Source organism: Ochotona princeps, chromosome 14 (assembly GCF_030435755.1).
Source record: "Ochotona princeps isolate mOchPri1 chromosome 14, mOchPri1.hap1, whole genome shotgun sequence".
Taxonomy (NCBI): domain Eukaryota; kingdom Metazoa; phylum Chordata; class Mammalia; order Lagomorpha; family Ochotonidae; genus Ochotona; species Ochotona princeps.
Window position 1 is genome coordinate 44,045,974 of NC_080845.1, and position 24,271 is coordinate 44,070,244.

Consider the following 24,271-nt stretch of genomic DNA (forward strand, 5'->3'; position numbering starts at 1 on the left):
ACATTCAATGTAGATGATGAAATTCTGACTTAGAGAAGTTACAGAGTAAGTGAGTGAGTTATTAAAATACATGGCTGCAAAGTGATTGAGGTTACAAATAAGGATGAGGACAGTATTTACTATATTAGATCATAGGAAAATTTTAAAAATTACATATATAGTTATACTTTAAGATGCAATAGCCAAGGTAATCTTTCTGTGTGTGAATAGCTAGCTTGGTGGAATAATGGAATTTTCCTTATAACTAGTTACAGTTGCTTATCTGATAATATGTAAGTTTCTATCAGCTTGAGAAAAGCATGATCATGTATTCTGTAAAGCATGAGAAGTCTGATTAAAAAAAAAACCTAATTAGAAATAAGGCATGAAAACAGAAGTGAAATTTTTATGGTGTTTTTCTTGTTGCTTAGCTATTACAATAAAGGTTAAGAAGCCTCTGAAATTAGAACACATCTCACCATACCTTAGCTACTAAGTAAGTCAACCATTTTCTGTCCCTTATACATTCTTTCCTTACTGGAGACATGCATGGCACAAATAGCATGTAAATTCAATGGCCATGTTTCACAGCTGGCCAAGTGAGGCACATATACGTGTACAGTGAACTTTCAGGAACTGTTAATTATCTTAATTGCTCATGATAATCTATGCTAAAAGTCTGATAAATGTCATTTACGTTCAAGATGATATTTTCCTAGTAACTGTGCTCAGTGCTGTGAAAGCAGATAGAAAGCTGACTTTCAGGACTTGTACAGTTCCATCTTTTGCTTGTTGTGAAAGCTGATTTCTGGAGAGTTGAGGAGTTTCTCTGAGGTAACAAGGATATTATCATAACCATGATCTTAGTCGTAACAGCTGCAGCCACTAACATTTATAGAGTGCTTATCATGTGTCAGGCACTCCGCTAAGCTCTTTAAATGTATTACGCCAGTTATTCCTCATGACAACTTTATGAGGTAAGTACTGTTATTATCCTCACTTCAGAGGAAGAAAAAACTGGAACTTAGTGAGAATTAGCAATTTGCCAAAGGCTACTCAACTTGTAAGTGGCAGGGCCAGAATTCCAACCCAGCCTGTTTTATACCAAAGCTTCCACGATAAACTACCAGGCTCCATTGCCATTGGGTGGCTGGTCACCATTTCAGCATGAGAATATGGGCTTTATACTGCCCCTCTTATGCAAAACATTTCCTTATAATTATTTAGGATGCAATTCTGAAGCTTATTTTGCGCTTTACAATTTGGTCCTTGATCAGCTATAGTTTATGCAATTTACTAACTAGAGCCAGACTTCCCTCCCATCATCGCCCAACCCCCTATGTGAAGAAAGTCCACTTGAACTCAACAGGAACTGCTGTGTAGGGCATACAAGTTTGGGCATTTACTTAGGGCTGTGGCTTTGAATTCCTTTGGGAAGTGGGGTTTGGATACCGTTTCAGTTAGGAACAGATTTGCTTGCTAATGATTGTGACCATGATAGTATGATGAGTGAGAGCTTTTTTCACTTGTCCAACCCTTGCCAATTTAAGACCCCTTCATTACTGCCTTGGAGGGAAAACTAAAAATCTGTGCCAAAAAAAAAAAATCTGAAAAGGTGGTTCTCTGATCTTCTCACAAACAGGGTCTTGCATAATTTTCCCCAGACAGCCTTAACAGTCACACCAGTCTCACAGACTAAGATATTTAAGGCCAAATGTTGCATCTTCTACCTTTAAAGCTGCTCAGAAAACATAAAGTGCTTATTAGCCTAATTAAAGTGATGCCTTTTTAAAGTTGTTGCTAAACAATAGGCAATGCTTTGGAGCTTGCTGGTGACATGATGGCTTTGACCCTTTGTCCATGCGATAAAAATTACACAAATTACTGAAGAAACTTGAAAGAAGCTACCCTTTGTGTAAGATAGAAGCTATTATTGTTGTAAGGTAGGCATATGAGAAGATTTTACATTTGATTACATCTGGACTGTCTTGGTTTCCTGGAAAAGTACTCATAATACAGAGTTATGTAAACCAGACAACAAATTAAATATGCAGTAGATCCTTGATACACAGATGGAATATGTCTCTGAATTTCTGGGAAGACCCAAGTTAGGAATACCACCAGCATATACAATGCACTGTGTAGAGTATACGACAGAACTGGTGATGTCATGGCTGAGTTGTCAATTCAAAACATTAATTTTAGCTAAATGTCATTAAATCTTTGTACTTCAGATTCTCTTCACTTCCTTTATGGGCATTCAATATTGGCTCCCTATTTTAGACCAATTTTGGATAGAAAAAAAGTATTTTGTCACTTCATAAAAAAATTACTGCATAAATGACACCAGCAGAGAGCCACAAACACCTCTTGGGAAGAAACTGCTGGGCAGCCAGCTGGGCTTTAGGATTGATTTTATTGCACAAGTGACTTGAATTCCTGCGTCAGCAAAATGTCAAGTTACTGCATGTTGTGGACATTCCAGCTTGATTTTAGAATAGTGCAAACCAAGGATGCTAAATCACTAAATTCCAGGTGTCTAGGCTGAATGTATGATTTGCATCTATGTTGTAAGCTATAGATAAGATTGAAAAGAAACACAGCAAAAACATTAGCAGTGGTCTTTCGCAGGCATTGGGGCTTACTAGTGTTTAGTTGTTTTCCTTGCAACATGTTATCTTACCAGTGTTTCCAAGTCAGCATTTAGAATCAAAACAGAGCCAGAAAAACATGCAAATTTTTTGGAAGGGAATAGGCGAGATGTCAGCGATTTCTTTAACATCAAGAACCCTTGGATGACCCGAACTAATCTACAATCATTAAAGGCAGTGGATGTCATTGGTGAATATAAGAAGGGAAGATAATGAGAAACAAAAGGAGAAAATAGATGAGAGGAAAGAAGATGGTGGGAACAAGAGGAAGAGAGGATGAAAATCATAAGCAAGACAGATGTTTAGAATAAGATTCCTGAGACCTGCCATGCTTATCTCAACTGATGTAAGACAGTTCCCAGAAGATTTTCATGCATTTTAAAGCTTCTGAGCCATCTGATGCTCAAATAATGACTGATACAGTCACTGAATTTGCTGTGTGTGTGTTGGGAGAAGGGGACCATAGTAAAGCAACAAACGATGATTTAGAAACACTGAAAGTCTTTATGTGTGTTAGGATCACACTAGGTAAACATGAGACAAATGACATTTACTATTTAAATTTTAGTTGATTAGTATGACTTTTGCCCATCATGAAGTAAAATAACAGGACAGCAGATGCTATTTTGGTGAATACAAAAACTGGTCACACCCAGTTTACATCTGTTTTGTTCATTCTGGTTTAACACAAATAGTAATGGGCAAAATGTAAATGTCATGGAAAAGTATTTGCTAATGGTAAGTTTTTGCAGCTACTCTTGAGCACTAACACTTCATAGCTTTTCAGTTAATCAGGTATTAATTAAAGAAGTTGATGAGGGGCAAAGGTGTTTACTTTGACAATGTCACATTTTTACAATTGCTCTAGCAAATTCGACAATTTAACAGCTTTAGTCAACTAATGATAGCTGTATAATAGGTGTTGATATTTTTGTGAATTATTGCTTAAAATAATTTAAAAAGATACAAAACAAAATCCAAGGAAGCAACTTTTTTGGACAACAGGACACAACTTTTAAAGCTGTAAAGTAACGGAACATACAGTCCTCTCACCTCTATGTTTGGGGTGAAAAAACTGATTCTCAGAAGGATAAAGTAAAGAAACTAAAAATATTCAGCACTGCTTCTGTTGTCCACAGTATGTCTCAGTTGGAAAGAAAATAAAGTTAGCATCTAAGTGGGATTTTGCTTTTAAGTACTAGAACAGGTCTCAAAGAGTTATATGTTTGGAAAAAATGACGAAAAACTCAGTTGTTAGATATAATAACTTTTCATCAAAACTAAAAATTATATGACACTGTAGTATGATTAACTGTATTTTCCTATCTAGGAGTTTCTATAGTCAAACATAAGTATGTTAGTATAATATCATGTGTCACTCTTATTTTCACTATCAGACAATTAAATCTGTAGTTAGCAGACAGTTCCATGACGGTTGGATTTTACTGTGCCTGATGATACACCAGATCTATTTTTATGATTTCTTCTACTGTTGTCAAATCATCATGTTTCACCTTGGAATACAGAAGGGTTTTTCTCTGACACTGGGTATGCAATGCCTGCAGTATCTACCCTGAGTAGCAGAACTTCATTTCAAACCTTTCCTACTGGTAAGTCTTAATTTTTACAGCTTTGTCTAATTATTTCTTCTATAAAAAAGCTGTTTCCTAACATTTGCCTTAACGTCTATTTTCTTTTCCCTTTTCTCACTTTCTTTCCCTTTCTTTTTGAGAGTAGCCACCTGCCCCAACATTTATACATACACTATATTCTAGGTCTTAAAATAACACAGGAGATCATAAAAGCATAAATTTAATGGTGGGAATAGTCAAAAGCTCATTTATTTGGAGACATGGTATGTCTGGGGCTCCAATTATTAATGGGACTAATCAATTCCTGAAGCCTGGAAGAATAATTGGTATATACATGAAGATGATTATTACAAATAAACAGACTTTTGATGATACAGAATGTGGCCTTTTGCTTTCAAATAAGAAATGGGCCAAAAATGTTAGGGAAGAATGGGAAAAAAGTGAGCAGATTTTTATAATTATAATTTTCTTCAAATTGTTAACAGAACACATCTATTTCACAGTTATCTTCCTTGGCCATCTCTTTACTGAAGAGGAAATTAAGAAAGGATATGAAGATGTCATTCTTCTGAAAATATATACATGAATATTCATGCAAACATGCATAAAGTTTTCAAAGTTTCTCTCCGGCTGAGCCAACCTAACTGAATTGAAAAACTATGCCTCCAGGTCATTGATTTTCCTGTCACAGGCATAGATAAAATATAAGCAGTATAATTCTAAAACAGAATTTAATTGCATAGATATAATTATGACTTAACAAATTTACTTGTATAAACAGGTAATATGGCTCCTACAAGCTATTTAACAGCACCAATTTCACATCATGTGTAGAACTTAAATTTCACAAATAGAAGGTAGACAAAGTATAAGAACATAAACATTAGAAAATTAACCCCAGAAAAAAAATGTATTGTTTACAGCCTGAAGACAGATAGACACGCATTCATACTCTCTATGTAGTGCTTTTACTATCTAAAGTTTTCTTCTTATGCATTTATAATTAGTAAACCATACTTTTAAAAAATACAATTGAGGTATTTCCCAGAAATCCAAGGAATTTTGGAAACTATTTTGTTTTTGCCTTCTCAATTACTTTGGTATGGGAAAAATTTTTCTCATCTCTTTTAGGAAGGAGGAACCAGCTAAGCTGTTGGAGAGAAACACCAGGATGCGTTTTAAGTGCAAGGGTGAATGTGACTGCCATAACAAAATTCTTGATCTACCCCCTCCGTGAAATATTTCATTTTGTTCAGGTTCATTCTTGATCTTGCAAGTCATCTGGGGGCTAACTGATGGTTTCCAAAACCAAATAATGTATGAGAATATTAAATATCTCTTTAAGGCTCCTAATTAAACAGACTATACAAAATGACAAGAAGAAATAAATTCTTCCTAGTTAGCAAAAGCTGAGTATGTTGAAAAGTGGAACTGCTCAATAGTTGGTTTTTTACTGCAGTTAATCACATGGACCACCTGTGGGCTGCGAAGAACCATTTATGAATTTGAGATATGGTCTACTCTGATCATATTCATGATCAGGGATACAAATCAAAATGGAAAGGTCCTGAGAAAATTTTGCCATTTTATTGGTTAAGAACAGCAATTAGTTAATGGGCATGGATTTTGCAATGAGAAAACAGGAGCCAGAATAAGAAGAAATCAGAGGACAAAATGGACCTGAAAAGTGCTTCACCTGCCGCTTTCCAAAAGCATGTCTGTTATCCCTGAAATGGCATCACACAGCAGCAAAAACAAGGAGCCTGGGTGCTGAGAGTACAAGATAGGAAATGGACAGCAACACTTACTCGTTTTAACTTCATTTTATTTTTAATTTCAAAGTTTTACTTTAAATTTAAGAGGCTTAATTGGAGCTTCACTTATGCATATGATAAAAGATTGACTAAATTTGACTGACCTGGCTGGGCAAGGATCCAAATTGCACTCCTGAAGCTTGGGTTTCGGCTTGATGTTCTCTGGGTAATAATGACAGTATTGGTCAGCAACCACACGGTTGCTCCGAAGATCATAACATTCGGCCGATGTCAGCTGGTACCCTGCAACATCAGAGCATTCAGGAAAGTGCAGATGCATCTGCCAATGCAACCTGTCCACTTAGATCTTTTTGGTTATCTCACATTAATAGAAACTATTCCTTCTCAGGAAATCAAAAAGACTCATAATTAGAAGGTTCATTAATTTTTGTAGGGCTCCGATTCTGTTTTTTCAAGTAATCCACTCAGATTTTATCATGTAAATGATATGATAGGACTAGAATTATAGCAGTGTATAGCTAGATTCTAAGACTGTGGTAAAAATCAGTGTTTTTGTTTCTTTTGTATAACCTAAAAATATAACCCACAGTTGGTATCCAAAAAAAAAAAAAACCCAACTGGTATTTGTTTACCAAACCATCCTACAGAGTGCAATGTTACGTCCCTATTACCCAGGGAGTAAACGCTCATATAAATCAAATGAATCCCAGCATTTCCTTCGTAAGCATACAGTGAAGATCAGATCTCGCCAGATGCTCAGGAGCATTCTTTTTGTCAAGGTTCAACCTGAATGAGTTGAGGTGAATAAATGGACAATTAGGATTCCAGCACCAAAAATTCTTTACAATTCATATTTTTCTTTATCTTTTTTGTGCATGTGGGTATCTGCTCTTTATATTAAACCACCCATGTTATCTTCCTTTCATACATTCCCCACTGTTTAGAGATGTCCATCCAAAAAGGTTGCTGCATGACATATCCATTTATGATGCTTTTCTTCCCTTCCGGGCTTGTTTAGTGAGTTACTGGTGGAGCACAATCTCGACATAAATTCTTGGGGCAAAAATAAATGTACAGAGAATTTAAAAAATTAAGCTGCTTGTATCATTCTAACCCTAACCAGACATACAAATATATTCTATTTGGCAGGTGTTGGAATTACTGCTAAATAAGGAGGAAGTAAGAGTTAAATTGCCAAGGGACCTGTAAAAGGTTTTAGGAAATCAAAAGGAGGCTTTTAAGCCAGATTTCCCGGCTTGAGGCTGTGTTCTCAGACCACCCACAAAAATTAATTGTTCATTAAAAACCTAAAAAAAATCCTTTTAAAATTATACTAGAAAGATGAAAAGCAGGGAAAGCCATGCATAACAACATATGTTCCATCTATTTTTTTCTTTACAAGAAAATTAAGTAGCTAAATTATATTTTAGATAAAAATATTTTGCTTTCCAATTCCATTGCAGCCAATTTTATGAAAAGCTAATCATTTTATAATTTCCCAAATAATTATTTCTAAACAAGGAAGGAATTATGTAGTGAAATGTAAGTGCAAACAATAGCTACAAATTTGAGATTATGTTTTTTCAAAATCAGGATTTGCCATCTTAATCCTTTGCCTTGGAGCTAGTGTAGAGTCTATAAAATGAAAGGTTAGAACAAACATGTGTAACTGACCAAAAAGGTGAATAATGTTTTCTAAAGTTTCACAAGTTGTTTGGATTGCAATTCACTACAATCAGCAAAATGTCCCAATAGTTTAGCAGGGAACTAGAGAAGAGAATTTAGAATTTTTTTTTTAGTAATCTTCAGACTGGCTCATGAAGTGGGAGGAAGGTTGGTAACCACACCATTCACATCTTCACTCACAACAGTTTTCCTCCCCTGTGCATTTCCTGGTAATATGTTTTTTAAAGAAAGAGTTTGATACTAAGAATAAATAAATACTACTGATAGTTCTACTTCTCTACCCAAATGTGAAGAAAATGAGATCCAGCAGGGTCAGACAGACATGAACATCAACCCTTTAATACATTTTAAGTTACTGTTAAGATCACTAAAATCAAACTCTAAAATAGCTGTCCGGGAAATTGGCATGCTGTGCCAATAAACGCATTGCTGCTTCTCACAGAGCCTGGATATTGTTTAAAATTATTTCTTTAGGTTTCTTTCTTTGGAAATGTTTCCTGTGCTAGTTATTAATAGTTACACAGAAAACAATATATTTCCATGAAACCTTAAAGTAATCAGCAGTTTATTTTTAAACAAAGCAATTTTTCTATGCAGGATAGACGAAACAACTTGAAAGGTTATTCTATTGAAATGCTGAAAATGTTGAATTAGTGGTTATTGTACAACTTAGTAAAACACTTGATAGCATTTTGACTGATTGCTCTTAAGCTGAAATCCAACATTGTTCTACAGAACTGCATTTTCAATTATTTGCTAACCTATGTAGGCAGAGTTACCACAGGTGGATTATATCATACTTTCTGGCGGTTTTATAAACATGGCTGGGTAATCATTTGTCTTCATTTTAAGGCAACATCCTTCAATTCATTGTCAAATCAATTTAGTGGTAACTATGTGGGCAGGCATTCAAAGTCAATCAGAGGGCATCCGTGAAGACACAGTTGAAAAGTTTTGATGTGCTGGTTTATTCCAGTTATATTAAAAAGTTTAGAAACTGTTAATCCATAAATACTGGCTCAGCTGGTAATGAATTCAATGTATTCACTCAGTTCTTATTACTCTTTTGCAAAGAATCTGATGACATATAGCAATGGCCTCAAAAACTGTGATGCTCCTGGACCTCAATCCTAACGATCGCAATAACTGGAATACAGAAAAATATTCAGGTATTAACCTATTAATCCCATTATCACAGATATGATGCATTTAATATAGCATAAATGTTTCAGCTAAAAGATCTGCTGTAGAGAAATGAGTAAAAATATTTTGAATTAAGTTGAGGCAATGATTATGTAATCAAACAATCATGCAGAGCAGACAATAGGTGAGAAATAAATTTTCCAATAGCAAAAAAAAAAAAAAAAGAAAAGAAAGAAAGAAAAAAGAAAGAGCGAGCCATGTATGTTACAGATGTGAAGTACCAGAAACAGGAATTCACTTTATGACTTTTAATGAGACATGCATTTAATGGCTGTAGCAAAAAGCATTTCTTTCGATGCATGTGTGATGGGGTGGAGCTAAAAAATAGAGCTAAAGCTGACAATGCAGCTATTTCTCCCCTTGTAATTAATAAACTATTTCCTCTAGTTAAGTAAGTTTGGCGATTTTATGTACTTGATTCCTATATACATGACTTCACTTCAAACAGATGAGTAGTTTATCCTCAAATGAAAGGAAATACCTTAAGATTAAGCTTTTGTCGAATAATGATATGTATCTGTAGTCATGATATTTCATGAAACCAAAGGAAGCAGTAAAGTGCTTCCTGAGCTGGTTTCTACAGACAGAAGATGCGCATGGACACCTCATTAACCTACGCCTTGTAGGAGGGCCTTAGGAATGATTCCATTCAGAAGGACTCTGCTCCATCACAGTACTCAGTTTCTTCCTTGCTGAAGTCACTTTATTCTTTGATTAGACAACTTTACAGTGAGTAAACACCATTACCTCCTCCACAGGTTGCTGAGCAAGGGAAGAAATCCGTCTCCCTCCATCGGTGGATGATAGGCTGATAGAAGATGAACTGGATTGTGCTGTCGGCGGGCCCCGAGTTACGGACCTGCAGAAGATAACAGGGAGGCAGATGAACTAATGTGACAGGGTGGTGCTTTCTGGGTCCCTTGCAACTTGGGACAAGCACATAAAATAGTCTTGATGATCCTGGGCTATATGAAGGAGCGCATCTAGAGAGAAGAGGCGATGACAAAATGGTTCTTGCATATGAGGTCTTCATGGTCACCTTTTCTGTCGCCACAGAACAAGGAAGAGCAATGTGCCAATTTGTAATGCCAGCACAGCACTCCCTTCCCCACATTTATTCACAAACTCCCTGCTGTGAAAAACAAAATTACGTGTATATTTAAAATATGGATTCAAAATTACACAATTTGTTACAAGAAAATTTTAAATGCCATACAGAGTAGAAATTGAAAACATTACCTTTGATTCAAACAGGAGTTCCACTTTCAGACACATGCATGCATCATCTTCCTATCAACTTGGTGATTCAGATATTATTTTAATGTGCAAAGTTGCCAATTAGAAGCTTGTTAAAATGCAAATTCCTGTCTATGTCAAGAGATCCATGTGACTCAGACAAGATTGTCCAAGAGCTAAACTTTGAACAATATTAACTTTTATTACAAAGCAGCTACTTCCAAATAAAATTGATGCCTTTGGAAATTATAATGCCTTTTTTAAAAAAAGGGAACATGTGAGACAAAAATTCTTTAATTGTTCTTTAAAGTACAAGGTTGAGAAACATACCCAGACTTCTAAAATTTACCTAACATGAACAACTAATTTCATGAAGACAGGATGATTCATGGTGTATAGGGAAGCTTATGCTGTTTTGAAGACTGCCAAGATGCGATTGGATCAGTTCATTTGTACATAACAATGTATGTTCTCAGATGCAATTATTAAGCTATGCTTTAAAGCACGTATGCTTTGCTGCAGACCCACACAGGTTAGTTCTTTGATGGATTTCTGAATAAAGTATTTCCTGTCTTCATAAAACAGAAACAAAAAATACATCATGCAATGTTTAGAGTGTTGGGGAAGGTTTGGATTTATTGTATTAAAGAAGGTTCCAAGTACAATGGAGAGGATTACTTTTTACTCCAAGTGCATCACAAGTGTCAGAGCCCAACTGCACCACATGGCATGTTATATGAGTCTAAACCTCATGACTGCTACAACATCCATTCATCCAAAGTAATGTGATGGATTTGGCCTTCAGATTATCTTACAGACTACACTGTCATGTGCAAAGTCAAGATTAGTTTTTGCAGTTCAGATAGAAATATGGAAATGGTCCTCAGAAAATCTGGAGAGCTGTAAAGCAGAAAGAAGAAAGAAAACCAGTGGACCATCTCATATTGCACTGGGATTCTGACCCATGGAACATTCAGGTCTTTGCTAATTAGAATAAACAGTGATACAATTCCCTACTTTAAAACAAAAACAGCTGAAGCAATACAGTGTCTTTCACAAAGAGGGAGCACTGCCTGTAGATTAATATTTCCCTGTCCTATGTGTCACATACAAGGATACCTAATTGCTTGCTTAGGGATGTAGTATTAATCATGTTCTTTGGAAAGCTCTTTCCCCCCATTAGCTTACAAAATCCACTAAGTCTCCAGGGATGTGTGGTTATCATGCTGGAAAGCTATTACAAGAAGACTTTTCATTTGAACACAAGCTCCTTGAAAAAATTAAAAGGCCAGAAAATTTGTTCAGACCCAGAAAGATATTGTTTTTTTCTGCCTTTTAATTTTATTTTTCAGGTTGCCATTGTAATGCGGGAGAGTCAACTGAATCCCGGGACAGTGAGGGGGAAGAATAACAGGTGCCATCAAAGTGTGGAGGATATAACATCATAATACTTGGAGACAGCTTCTTTCAGAATATTCATAGTGTCTGGACTTGCCTTTCGGTCTGATACAAAAAGGCAAAAACGTGGGGCATGTCTTTTTTGGGGATCCAGAGACGATGCTAAGGAAAACACCTCCTGTACTAGGAGGAAGAAATGAATGACAAGAAGTTCTCCTATTAAAAGGAAACATTAGTAAACACCTCACTATAGGAAACAAAACAAAAAGCTTCTGGCATTGTTCTTAATTTGGTCAATGCCGACATGTATGAAGTGCATCAACACTGCCCTGAGGCTGAGGGCCTATACTTGTGCTGAAATGAGGTTGAAGTCAATAGCACCCTCTTTATTTTAAAAAGATAAAACCAGCAATGAGTTATCCAGATATCTGGATCCATAATCTTGCCTTTTTCTTTCATAATGATACCATTCTTGCTTTTCCCTTGTCAATAGTCATATTCTATCTTTACTAATAATAGCAACAACTATTATAGCAGCCAGTACTGGTTCAACTCTTACTATGTACAAGGGTCTTCCAAAAATTCACAGAATGAGTATATGACAGAAGGAGGAAGGGAAGTATCATTATATTCTTAGAATTCTATCTATGAATTACATTGAATTGGTTCTCTTTGTATTAATATAACATTAAGATGAGAATTGAGAAAAATATATACATATACTTACAGTATCCCCATTTTGGTAATTAATAAACATATTTAACATAAAAGCATGAATAGAGAAAAGGTATATTATGAAAAATTTGCTTGGATTTCAAAAATTTTCCGAAGCAACTTATTGGATCAGTTTATCTAATTTTTAATTCCATTTCCATGAAATTTTTGTATTAAATCAAACTACTCAATATTTTCTTGTGCTAAAAATTTTATTGATCAAGGTAGAACAATTGTCACCCACTTTGGCACAATTTCTAAATAGAGTTTATTTTGGATTCAAAGCTTAAAAGTCTTTTTAAGCTTATTAAGATCTTGTAAAAAGTAAGTTTCTCTAACATCTTAAAAGTACCAATCATTAGTAACTTAGTTTCATATTCAAAGTAGTGACCTAACATTCTGAAAGATGAGACATTGTTGTTTTGAATGTATGGTGTATCAGTTGTATCCCAAAGTAGAAGTGTATAAGAACTCATATTGCTACCTCACAACTAAAAACAAAGCAAAGCAAAACAAAACAAAAACTATTCAGAATGAACATTTACAGTTAATTACAAGGAGAAAAATGAGAGTCATAGAGGTTAAATGACTTTCTCAAGCCTACACAGCTAAGGAATAGTTGACCAGGATTTCAATTCAGGTCTGCCTAGTTAAAAGCTGTCATTTTTGTTTCCCAGTACCAAGCAACTTCTGTAGCAGTGAATCTCTATGTGTTTATCTTCAGTTTGATCCTTGTATCTGCTTTCTGTTATTTTTTTTAAAATGTGGAAATAGGAAAAAAAAAACTTTTACAAAAATGAAGCCAATCTGATGTCCAAGTTTGACACCTAACACTTGCTCCCGGAAATGAGCCTGTTGTGGCTTTCTCTCCAGTTTTCTTAATTTCAGCCTGCTTTACTCCACATCATCTTTAGCTCTGAAGCCTCACACAGCTAGACTCCCAACCATCAGGTTCTTGCTTTCAGTACACCCAAAACTTAACTTCCTTATGTTAGAATTTTGATTGAAGGAGCTAAGCATATCTGGCATGTGTAACTTTTGTCCTAATAAAACAAAACAAAACAAACAAAAACTCTGAACCAGGCTCTTCTTCCAGTGCTTCTGTCAACACCATAATCCCCACAGTAAATGAGAAGACAAAAGCTGGTCTCTTTCCATAGTTACTTAATGCACTGCAGGACACCGTTGGAAGGTGGTGCAAATATGTGGGGCTGGGGACCACGGTTGAACTTTAAGTTCATGTCAAATCAAAAGCATGAAGGATAAATAACATTTGATAATAGAGAGGGAAAAGATTTGATAGGAAGGAAATGCTGAGAAGCAGAGAAGACCTGGGCCTACTTTAAGGATGTTCCTGTGAAAGCCCCTCTCCCTGCGAGGAGGGTCCTTACTTAGTTCCAATACTGGATCCCCACCCTCTCTTGCAGTGACCATCAGGGTTGCCCTGGAGCCTCTCCCCAAAACAAAACAAAACCAACAAACAACAACAAAAAATTAGAACAAACAGAACAACAAGGGAAGCTTAGAACCAGAGAGGAAATGATCAATGGGTACTTACACATACCTTACTAGGTAGGACACGGAAATAAACTACTCCTAAATAGGGTATGGAGGATTTCTCTGTACACCCCTCCCAACAGTGTTCTATGCCTCAACGGGTGTCACATGCCTTGCTAAAGGTATAAGCCAGTTTAGACTATCCTAAAATCTGCCAAATTCAGTAATAATTATGCTTCAATACAATAAACTGCTAAATACTAAATTGAAAATCGACATGAGACAGCTGAATAGTATCCTATAGCTAATTTAAGATAGATAGAAGTTGGGGAGGGGTGGGGAGAATCCAAGTACCTATGAAACTGTGTCACATAATACAATGTAATTAATGAATTAAAAATAATAAATAAATAAAAAAAGAAAAAGGATAGATAGAAGTCAGTTGTATACAAACTATAATTGAAATGTTAATGAAGTAGTCACAGGATATGGTTAAGAACTCGCAGTGTCTAACATATCAGTCACTCAATACAATGTTAATTAACTCCATAATGTTGGAAACTGTTGTTGATGTTATGTTATGGTTTTTAATTGGTCGGAATGACATTCTGCCAGCTATATCTTCAGACCAGAGTTGGTCTTCCCAAGAAACTGTTGAATTCAGCTGGACAATAAGATACTGGACTCTATGCATGGCACATGCTTGCATTGAAAGAAACAAGACTGGATTTGAACTGTAACACTGTAATAAGGTGGAGCAATCCACCATGGGGGGAGGGCACGGAGAGGGGATGGGGGAACATCAGAGCCTATGAAACGTTGTTATAAAATGAAATGCAATAAATATATATATATTATAAAAAAAGATGTATAGAACCCGGTTGTATATAAACGAAAATTGAAATGTCAATGAAGTAGTCACAGGATGTGGTTAAGAACTTGCATTTTTTTTTTAACATATTGGTGACTCAATACCATGTCAATTAATTCCATAACGTTATAAATTGTTGTTATGTTGGGGCTTTTAATTGATCAGGATGATACTCTGCCGACTCTACCTTTAGACCAGAGAAGGTCTCCCCAACAAGCTGATGAAATTATCTGGACAATAAGATGCTGGACTCTATGCTTGGTATATGCTTGCAATGAAAGAATCTCAACTGAACTTGAACTATGGTTATGCAACAAGGTGGAGGAATCCACCATGGGGAGAGGGTATGGGGAGGGGTGGAGGGAATCCCAGAGCCTATGAAACTGTGTCACATAATGCAATGTAATTAATAAAAAAAAAAAAAGAAGACAAAAAAAAAAAAAAAAGGATACTCCTGTGCCCATATGGAGGAGGTCAGGAAGCAAGAAGCATCTGGCTTAGGATAAAGATTTCTCCTTTACTGGAAAGAAGTAGATGGCCATGATGAGATCATTCAAAATTAGACTGGGTTACAGGATGACTCTAAAATGGTTTTAAACATTTGCCAAAGGTCAGTCTCCAGTGGAAAAGAAATGATTTCAATTCCACACAAGATTTGAAGGCTTCCCCAGCCTTTCTTCAAAGCTTTGTTTATCACATTAGTCCTTAATGAGTATCTCCAAATTTACTATCATTTCATTTCATTTCATTTCATTTCATTTCATTTCATTTCATTTCATTCTAGTACCCAATGATACACATCCCTACTTCAAACATTTCCTGTTCAGTTTTGGTTTTCAAGTGACATTATACAAGAGAGAATAGATGCCTTTTATTACCTCCCCCCCATTTATCAAGTCTCTCTTACATGAAAGATATTCAGAGACTGTTGAATTAATTATATAAGAGAGTATTAAGCTAGTGATTATAAAATAAATGAAAAGTATGTCATTACAAATTTAAAAGAAAAATTCAAAAATAGGAGGAAGGGGAGGTTAGTAAGATGGAGATACCTGTATATTCCTAAAAACACACATGAAAAACATGAAATCTGTTTGCTTTATATAAATAAAAACTAATTAAAAAGAAAAACATTCTTGGGCAGATAAAATTAAAAGATTAAAAATAAAAAAACCATAGGGGAGACTCGCAAGATGGCCGACATAGGAGGAAGACTGTGAGAGAGCTCACAGACAGAGAGGGCTAGAACGCGACAAAAGCGTAAGTGGAGCACCATAGAAATACAGGGAGAAGAACGTGAAGTTCCCTGGACAGTGTGGAACCAAAAAAATCCACACAACTCGGAAGAGCAACCAGGGAAAAACATAACAAAGGGCAGGGAAGACGACTTTCCGCTCCTGACCTGCTGAGTCACCTTTGAGTGCAGACGCTGAAAGCCACAGACTGACCCGCAGACCGACCCGCAGACCAACCCGCAGACGCTGTGGCCGTGAGGACTGGCGGTGATTGGGACCTGCTGGCATCTGCTCACCCTGGTCACCAGGACCCGCCAGGACCTGTGCCCGCTGCGGACACCAGGACCCTGAGTCATCGGGACCCGCCGGCATCCGCCCACCCTGGTTGCCAACCCCCGGGACCGCCGCAGCCTCCAGGTTCAACCCGCCTACACCCGCTGGGACCAGCAACGGACGCAGTAGCCGGGAGACGCACCCGCGGCGAGGGTTCCCACCAGAGGAAGAGGCAGACTGCAAGAACCTGAGGTTTGAGTGAGTTGGGTGGGGACAGTGGTGGGTTGGAGGCTTCGGGAGTTGGCCCCCCAGGGGCATGCACAGAGCCTGAACACAATTGGTGCTCGTCTCCCCGCCCCTCCCCCTCCCCCCAGACTCCAGCGTCTAGAGACACAGGGCGAGTGCCTTGAAACTGCCAAAACTGTGTCTGGGAGAAAGGCAAAAGGCACACTGGATACTCCCCCTTGCCTTTGCGGTCTGGCACTCAGCTGGGCGGTGCTATCCCACAGGAACCCAAGCACGCCTCTGGGCTGGGCAGTCCCGTGCTAGCGCTGGGGCAGTCGGTCCCCTGCAAGTGCTGGGGTGGGCGGGTCTGCACAGGAGGCGCTTCCAGAGAGCACCTGGGACACTCCACGCCCTATAGTCCTGTGCTTGGGAGACGCACCAGGAGAGCACTGCGGACCCGCGTGCAGGAGGCGTTCCCAGAGAGCACCTGGAAGCTCCACACCCTGCAGTCCCTGGTACTGGGGACACACCGAGAAAGCACCTAGAATCCTCCGAGCCCTGTGATCCCGCGCACAGGGGGCGCACACAGAGAGTGCCTTCACTCCCCCACGCCCTGTGGTAGCATACCTGTAGGGGACGAGCTGAGAGTGCGCTTTGAATCCTCTGGGCCCTGGAAGTGGCGCCCTGAGGTCCAGTGTTCTGGAGACGCACCAAAAGTGCCTTGAAAATTCCCACACCCTGATACTCCACGCCTGCAGACTCCGATCTCTACAGGATAGTGCTTAGAGACCCCTCAGCACACTGGTGCCTAGGTCTCTCAAAAAAAGAAACACTAACACAATGGGAAGAAATACCAGAAAAGGTAATGATCCAGATGAGAGTGCCAACACCCTACCAATAAAGGATCAAAAGCCAATGTCTATTTCGGAGATGCGAGATGAAGACATAGAAGATCTACCAGACAAGGAATTCAAAAAAATAATGTTAAAATATGTCAGAGACAATGAGAAGAATTGGGAGGACTTCAAGGAATTCAAGAACCACATAGCCTCAGAAATACAACAAACGAAAAGTAAAATCCTTGACTTAGAGCACAAAATTGAGAGCCTAACCAACAGAACAAATACAGCAGAAGAGAGGATCTCTGAAATGGAAGACACACAAAACGAACATACCCAGTTCATGAAACAGCTGGAGACAAGTCTGAACAAAGCCAATAAGACCATACAAGAAATGAAAGACAACCTCAGAAAATCAAATATTAGGATTATTGGCCTACCTGAAGGAGTGGAAAAAGAGTCAGGAATGCAAATGGTGCTCGACGAAATTATACAGGAAAACATTCAAAACACTTGGAACATGAACCCAGCCCAAATCCAGGACGGTCAGAGGACTCCCAGCAGATATGACCCAAAGCGATCTTCACCCAGACATACGGTGCTCAAGTTCCACTCCAACGAAGACAAAGAAAGAATCCTAAGACAAGTACGAAGCAGAGAAAAGATCACATACCGGGGAAAACCAATCAGGATCACTGCTGACTTCTCTGAAGAGACTTTACAAGCAAGAAGAGAATGGACAAAGATCTTCCAAATCCTGAATCAGAACAACTGTCAACCAAGAATATTGTACCCAGCAAAGATCTCATTCGTATTTGAGAACGAAATCAAATACTTTCACAGCAAAGAGAAATTAGAAGAATATGCCAGCACAAAACCAGCTCTACAAAATCTCCTTAGAAATGCACTAAATCCAGAAAAAAAGGAGGTGAATCATAAGCAAAGATGGCAAACAGGAAGATCTCCCCACTAAAGTCCACACAAGGAAGGGCAATTACACAGATATCAACACCCACAAAAACAAGTATGGCAGGGCAAAATCACAACCTCTCAATTTTAACTCTTAACACAAATGGCCTGAACTCACCAATCAAAAGGCATAGATTAACAGAATGGATTATCAAAGAGCACCCAACTATCTGTTGCCTACAAGAGACACATCTAACCAGAAGAGATTCGAAGAAGCTGAAAGTGAAAGGTTGGAAACAGATATTTCATGCCAATGGATGAGAAAAAAAGGCTGGGGTAGCTGTCTTAATTTCAGATGATGTGGACTTCAATCTGACACACATCAAAAAGGACAGGGAAGGACATTATATATTGGTGAAGGGACTGATCCATCAGGAAGTAATTACCATTGTGAACATATATGCACCAAATTCAAACGCACCTAGCTACGTGAAGCAATTACTCACGGACTTAAGGGGAGACATAGATATGCACACAATAATAGTGGGTGATCTTAACACCCCACTAACAACAATAGACAGATCAACAAAACAAAAACTCAACAAAGAAACAACAGAGCTCATACAAACAATAGAACAACTGGACTTGGTTGACATTTATAGAATTTTTTACCCTAAGGCCACAGATTATACATCCTTCTCCAGGATCGACCACATGATAGGACACAAAGCAAACCTAAATAACTTCAAAAAGATAGGAATCATACCATGTACCCTCTCAGACCACCACGGAATGAAGCTGGAAATCAGCAATTCAAAATGCCCCAGGAAATACAGAAACTCTTGGAGGCTGAACAATATGCTACTAAACGAACAATGGATCAGAGAAGAAATTAAAGATGAGATCAAAAAATTTATGGAAACAAATGAAAACTCTGACACAACATTCCAAAGTTTGTGGGACACTGCCAAAGCAGTGCTACGGGGTAAACTCATCGCAATTGGAGCTCATGTCAAGGCCCAAGAAAGGCGCCAAATACAGGAACTAAACACACACCTCCAGGAATTGGAAAAACAACAGCAGAAGAGCCCCACACACAATAGGAAACAAGAAATCATCAAAACAAGGGAGGAAATCAACCAGATAGAAATAAAAAAAACCATACACAAAATCAATGAATCAAAAAGCTGGTTTTTTGAGAAGATAAACAAGATAGACACCCCACTGGCCCGACTGACAAAGAAAAAACAAGAGAAAGCAAGAATTAACAGCATCAAAGATGAAAAAGGCAACATAACAACAGACACTGCATCCATTAAGGCCATAATTAGAAATTACTACAAAGCACTGTACTCCAACAAATCAGAAGATCACCAAGAAATGGAAAAGTTCTTAGACTTCTACCACCTGCCAAAACTTAGCCCAGAGGCAACAAACGACCTGAGCAAACCCATAACTGAAGTAGAGATTGAATCAGTGATTAAAGACCTCCCAACAAAGAAAAGCCCAGGCCCAGACGGCTTCACTCCAGAATTCTACAAAACATTCCGAACAGAGCTGACCCCAATCCTCTACAAACTCTTCAAAACAATAGAAAAAGAGGCAACCCTTCCAAACTCATTCTATGAAGCCAACATTACCTTAATCCCAAAACCAGACAGAGAACTAACAGAGAAGGAAAACTACAGATCTATCTCTTTGATGAACATTGATGCTAAGATTCTCAACAAAATCCTAGCCAACAGAATTCAAAAACACATCAGACAGATCGTTCATCCTGATCAAGTAGGATTCATTCCTGGAATGCAGGGATGGTTCAACATTCGCAAATCCATAAATGTGATACACCACATCCAAAAACTGAAAAACAAGAATCACATGATAGTATCAATAGATGCAGAAAAAGCTTTCGACAAAATCCAGCACAACTTCCTACTAAAAACCCTAACCAAGGTAGGCATAGATGGAAAAATCCACAACATAACTAAAGCCATATATGAAAAACCCAACGCCAGCATCATACTGAATGGAGAAAAGCTGGAACCCTTCCCACTGAGATCTGGAACAAGACAGGGATGTCCACTTTCTCCACTACTATTCAACATAGTCCTAGAGGTACTCGCTGAGGCCATAAGACAAGAAAAAGAAATCAGAGGAATCCAAATGGGAAACGAAGAAGTCAAACTCTCACTGTATGCAGATGATATGATTCTTTATGTAGAAGAGCCAAGAGACTCAATACAGAGACTGCTAGAACTTGTACGAGAGTTTGGCAGAGTGGCAGGGTACAAAATTAATGAACAAAAATCAACAGCCATAGTGTATGCGAACAGCCCCAAGATGGAAAAAGACTTAACCAGCAAGATACCATTCAAAATAACAGAGAAAAGTATGAAATATCTGGGAATAAATCTAACCAAAAATGTAGAAGACTTATTTGAAGAAAACTACAAACTACTTAAAAAAGAAATTGAACAAGACCTCAAAAGATGGAGTAACATCCCATGCTCCTGGATAGGTAAAATCAATATCATTAAAATGTCTATACTGCCAAAAGCAATATATACATTCAACACAATCCCAATCAAATTGCCCAAAACATTCTTCATGGAAGTGGAAACAATGATCCAAAGGTTCATCTGGAAGCACAAAAAACCACGGATAGCTAGAACCATCCTAAAGAACAGGAAGTTAGCAGGGGGAATCACAGTTCCGGACCTCTGGACATACTAAAGGGCAGTGGTTATCAAAACAGTGTGGTACTGGCACAAAGATAGAGAGGAAGATCAATGGAGCAGAATAGAAACACCAGAAGGGAACCCACACAGATACAGCCAAATAATCTTTGACAAAAAGACAAACGACAATCCAGGCAAATGGGAAGGTCTGTTCAATAAATGCTGTTGGGACAACTGGTTGATAGCCTGCAGAAACAAAAAAATAGATCCACATCTCTCACCATACACTAAGATCAGATCTAAATGGATAACAGATCTAAACCTACATCCAGAAACCTTCAAACTTTTGGAAGAAAATGTTGGAAACACACTGGAACACTTAGGGGTAGGCCCTCACTTCCTAAAAAAGACTCCAAATGCAGTAGAAATCGAGACCAAAATAAACAATTGGGACCTCATCAAACTAAGAAGCTTCTGTACAGCTAGAGAAACAATCAACAAAGTAAAAAGGCAACCCACAGAATGGGAGAAGATCTTCGCACACGACATAGGTGATAGAGGGCTGATCTCCAGAATATACAAAGAGCTACAAAACAACCAAAATGTCAAAACAAACAAGCCACTCAAGAAATGGGCACGGGAAATGGGCAAACACTTCACAAAGGAACAAACCCAAATGGCAAATAAACATATGAAAAAATGCTCAAGCTCCCTGGCAATAAGGGAAATCCAAATTAAAACATCAATGAGGTACCACCTAACGCCAGTAAGACTGGCCCACATGAATAAAAGCACCAACAACACTTGTTGGCGAGGTTGCGGGGAAAAGGGATCCCTACTCCACTGCTGGTGGGGCTCCAGGCTGGTACAGCCTCTATGGAAATCAGTATGGAGAATATTCAAACAACTCAAATTCAACATACCGTATGATCCAGCAATAGCACTCCTAGGAATATATCCAGAACACTTGTTTTATGAGAAACCAACATGCACTCCTATGCTCATAGCAGCACAATCAGTAATTGCAAAAACATGGAAGCAACCAAAATGCCCATCAACAGAGGATTGGATAAGAAAGCTATGGTTCATCTACTCCATGGAATACTACTCAGCTATTAAAAAAAACAAAATGCAGTTCTTTGTGGCCAAATGGGCCAAACTGGAAACCATCATGCTAAGGGAAATGAGCCAATCCCAAAAGGTTAAATGCCACATGTTTGCCTTAATTTAAGATGATATGATGTTATGTATAACATGTTATGTTTTGAATGTTATATGTTGTGTATAAACTAAAATTGAAGTATAGGTGAGGTGGTCACAGAAGGTGGCTGGGAACTCGCATTTACTTGTAACATATTGGTTACTCATTACTATGTCAATTAATTCCATAATGATGTAAATTTTTGCTGATGGTATGTTGGAGCTTTCAATTGACTGGGATGATACTCTGCTGGCTCTGCTGGGTATACCTAAGAAGCCGTTGAACTTGACTGGACAATAAGATGCTAGACTCTATGTTTGGTATACGCTTGCAATGGGGGAATCTCAACTGAACTTGAGCTGTGGTTATGCAACAAAGTGGAGGAATCCACCATGGTGGGAGGGTTTGGGGAGGGGTGGGGAGAACCCAAGTATCTATGTAACAGTGTCACATAATACAATGTAATTAATGAAGTTAAATAATAAATAAATAAGTAAATAAATAAATAAATAAACAGATAAAAAAATAAAAAAAATAAAAAAACCATAAATTTTATTTTTCAATATAAGCTCCATCAGGACTCTCAGTATGTGATGATACTTGCTGTTTGCCCATCCTTGAAAAACTGAATGTACTGGAAATTTTACACCATCTCAGTACATTAACTTATTACATTATTCCCTGTAGGAAAATCGGTACCTGATGGCTGGTATTGTGACATAACTAGTAAAGCCATCATCAGTGATGCCTGCATATTGTTTAAGTCCCAGCTGCTCCATTTTGTATCCAGCTCCTGCTAATGTAACTATTAAAGCAGCAGAAAATGGCCAAAGTGACTGGGCCTCTGGACACACATGGAAGGCCTTTGGAAGAGGCTCTTGCTCCTGGCTTTGGATTGGTGTAGCTTTGGCAGTTATACCATTTGAGGAATCAATCATTGACTGGAAGATTCTCTCAAAAAGCTTTCTCTCTGTAACTGTTTTGAAAGGTAGATTTACAAAGAGAAGGAGATACAGAAAGATATCCCATCTACTGGCTAACTCCCCAAGTGGCTGCAATGGCTAGAGCTGAGCTGATCTGAAGCCAGGAGCCAGGAGCTTCTGGGTCTCCCATGTGGGTACAAGGTCTCAAGATTTTGGGCCATTCTCTACTGCTTTCCCAGGCCACAAGCAGGGAATTGGATCGGAAGTAGAGCATCCGGGATATGAATTGGTGACCATATGGGATCCTGGTGTGCACAAAGTGAGGACTTTAGCTATTAGCCTTCTGTGCTGGGCCCAATATATAAATTTTTAAAAAGAGAAAAATGGGCATCCTTCAAATACAGTTTTCCTATTTAGGAAAGAAAAAGAAACCAGAAGGCACCAAACCTTGACTATAAAGTGGATGCCTAAAACTTTTCCATTTAAACATTCACAAAATCACTCTTGTCTGAAGAGAACAATGAGTAGGATCATTGTTTTGTTGAAGTGACTCTGAAGAAACATTTCCAGGCATTTTTCTGCTAAAGCTTTCATTAACCTTCTCAAAAACATTCTCATAATTAGCAGATTGTATTGTTCTTTGACATTCAAGCAAAATGCCTTGAAAATCCCCTCAAAATGGTCATCACACCCTTTGTTGTTGACTACTTTCACACTGCCTGGATCACTTCAACCTCGTGGTAGCTGTGACTTTGGCTTTGTCTCTAGGTTGTTCAGTTAAAGCCATATTACATGAAATACATTTGGGATCTTGAACTCTGTTGCTACAAATTTCTGTTAAAAGCTCCACTATTGCATGCAATAGATCTGGGTGCAAGTTTTGGCACTCATTGAGCAGAAGTTTTGCTCCACTGTATTTTTAATCAAAACTGTGTGAGCTGTACCAGTTGGAATGTTGGTGGCATTGTCAACTGCTTCTGCTTTTAAACTGTCAGTTCTCTCACTTAGGGTAAGAACAAGACTAATTTGTTCCTTTCAAATTATGGATGTTTCTATTTTGTAGGCCTCATCCTCAACAATATCTTATTCCTTCTCTAAATGTGTTCTTCATTTGTAAACTTCTGACCTTGGGGCATTATCTTATAAACTTTTTAAAATTATGAAATGTTTCATCATTCTTCCATCTGTTTCACTATGAATTTGATGCTTATTCAACCCTCAATTTTAAAATAAATTGTGTTGCCCAAGTAAGGATTCTTTAGAAACCGATGCCTTATTTCTCTTAGTGCCTCAAACTGGATCCTGATGAGTTTTAATAAACGTGTATGAATTTATTTAAATACAAAATGGAAATGCTTGGTATAGTTTTTCATAATATACATTTTC

General features: G+C 38.0%; 1 protein-coding gene across 1 annotated transcript in view; it reads right to left on the reverse strand.

The window, feature by feature from the left end:
* Window positions 1-24,271, reverse strand: part of ADAMTSL1 (ADAMTS like 1) — a 410,929-nt gene that overhangs the window by 217,281 nt on the left and 169,377 nt on the right. Inside the window, exons 8-9 of the mRNA XM_004581085.3 lie at window positions 9,634-9,745; window positions 6,141-6,279 (exon numbers count right to left, since the gene is read on the reverse strand). Coding sequence (XP_004581142.2) covers window positions 6,141-6,279; window positions 9,634-9,745 — 251 coding nt within the window. The remainder of the gene's footprint in view (window positions 1-6,140; window positions 6,280-9,633; window positions 9,746-24,271) is intronic.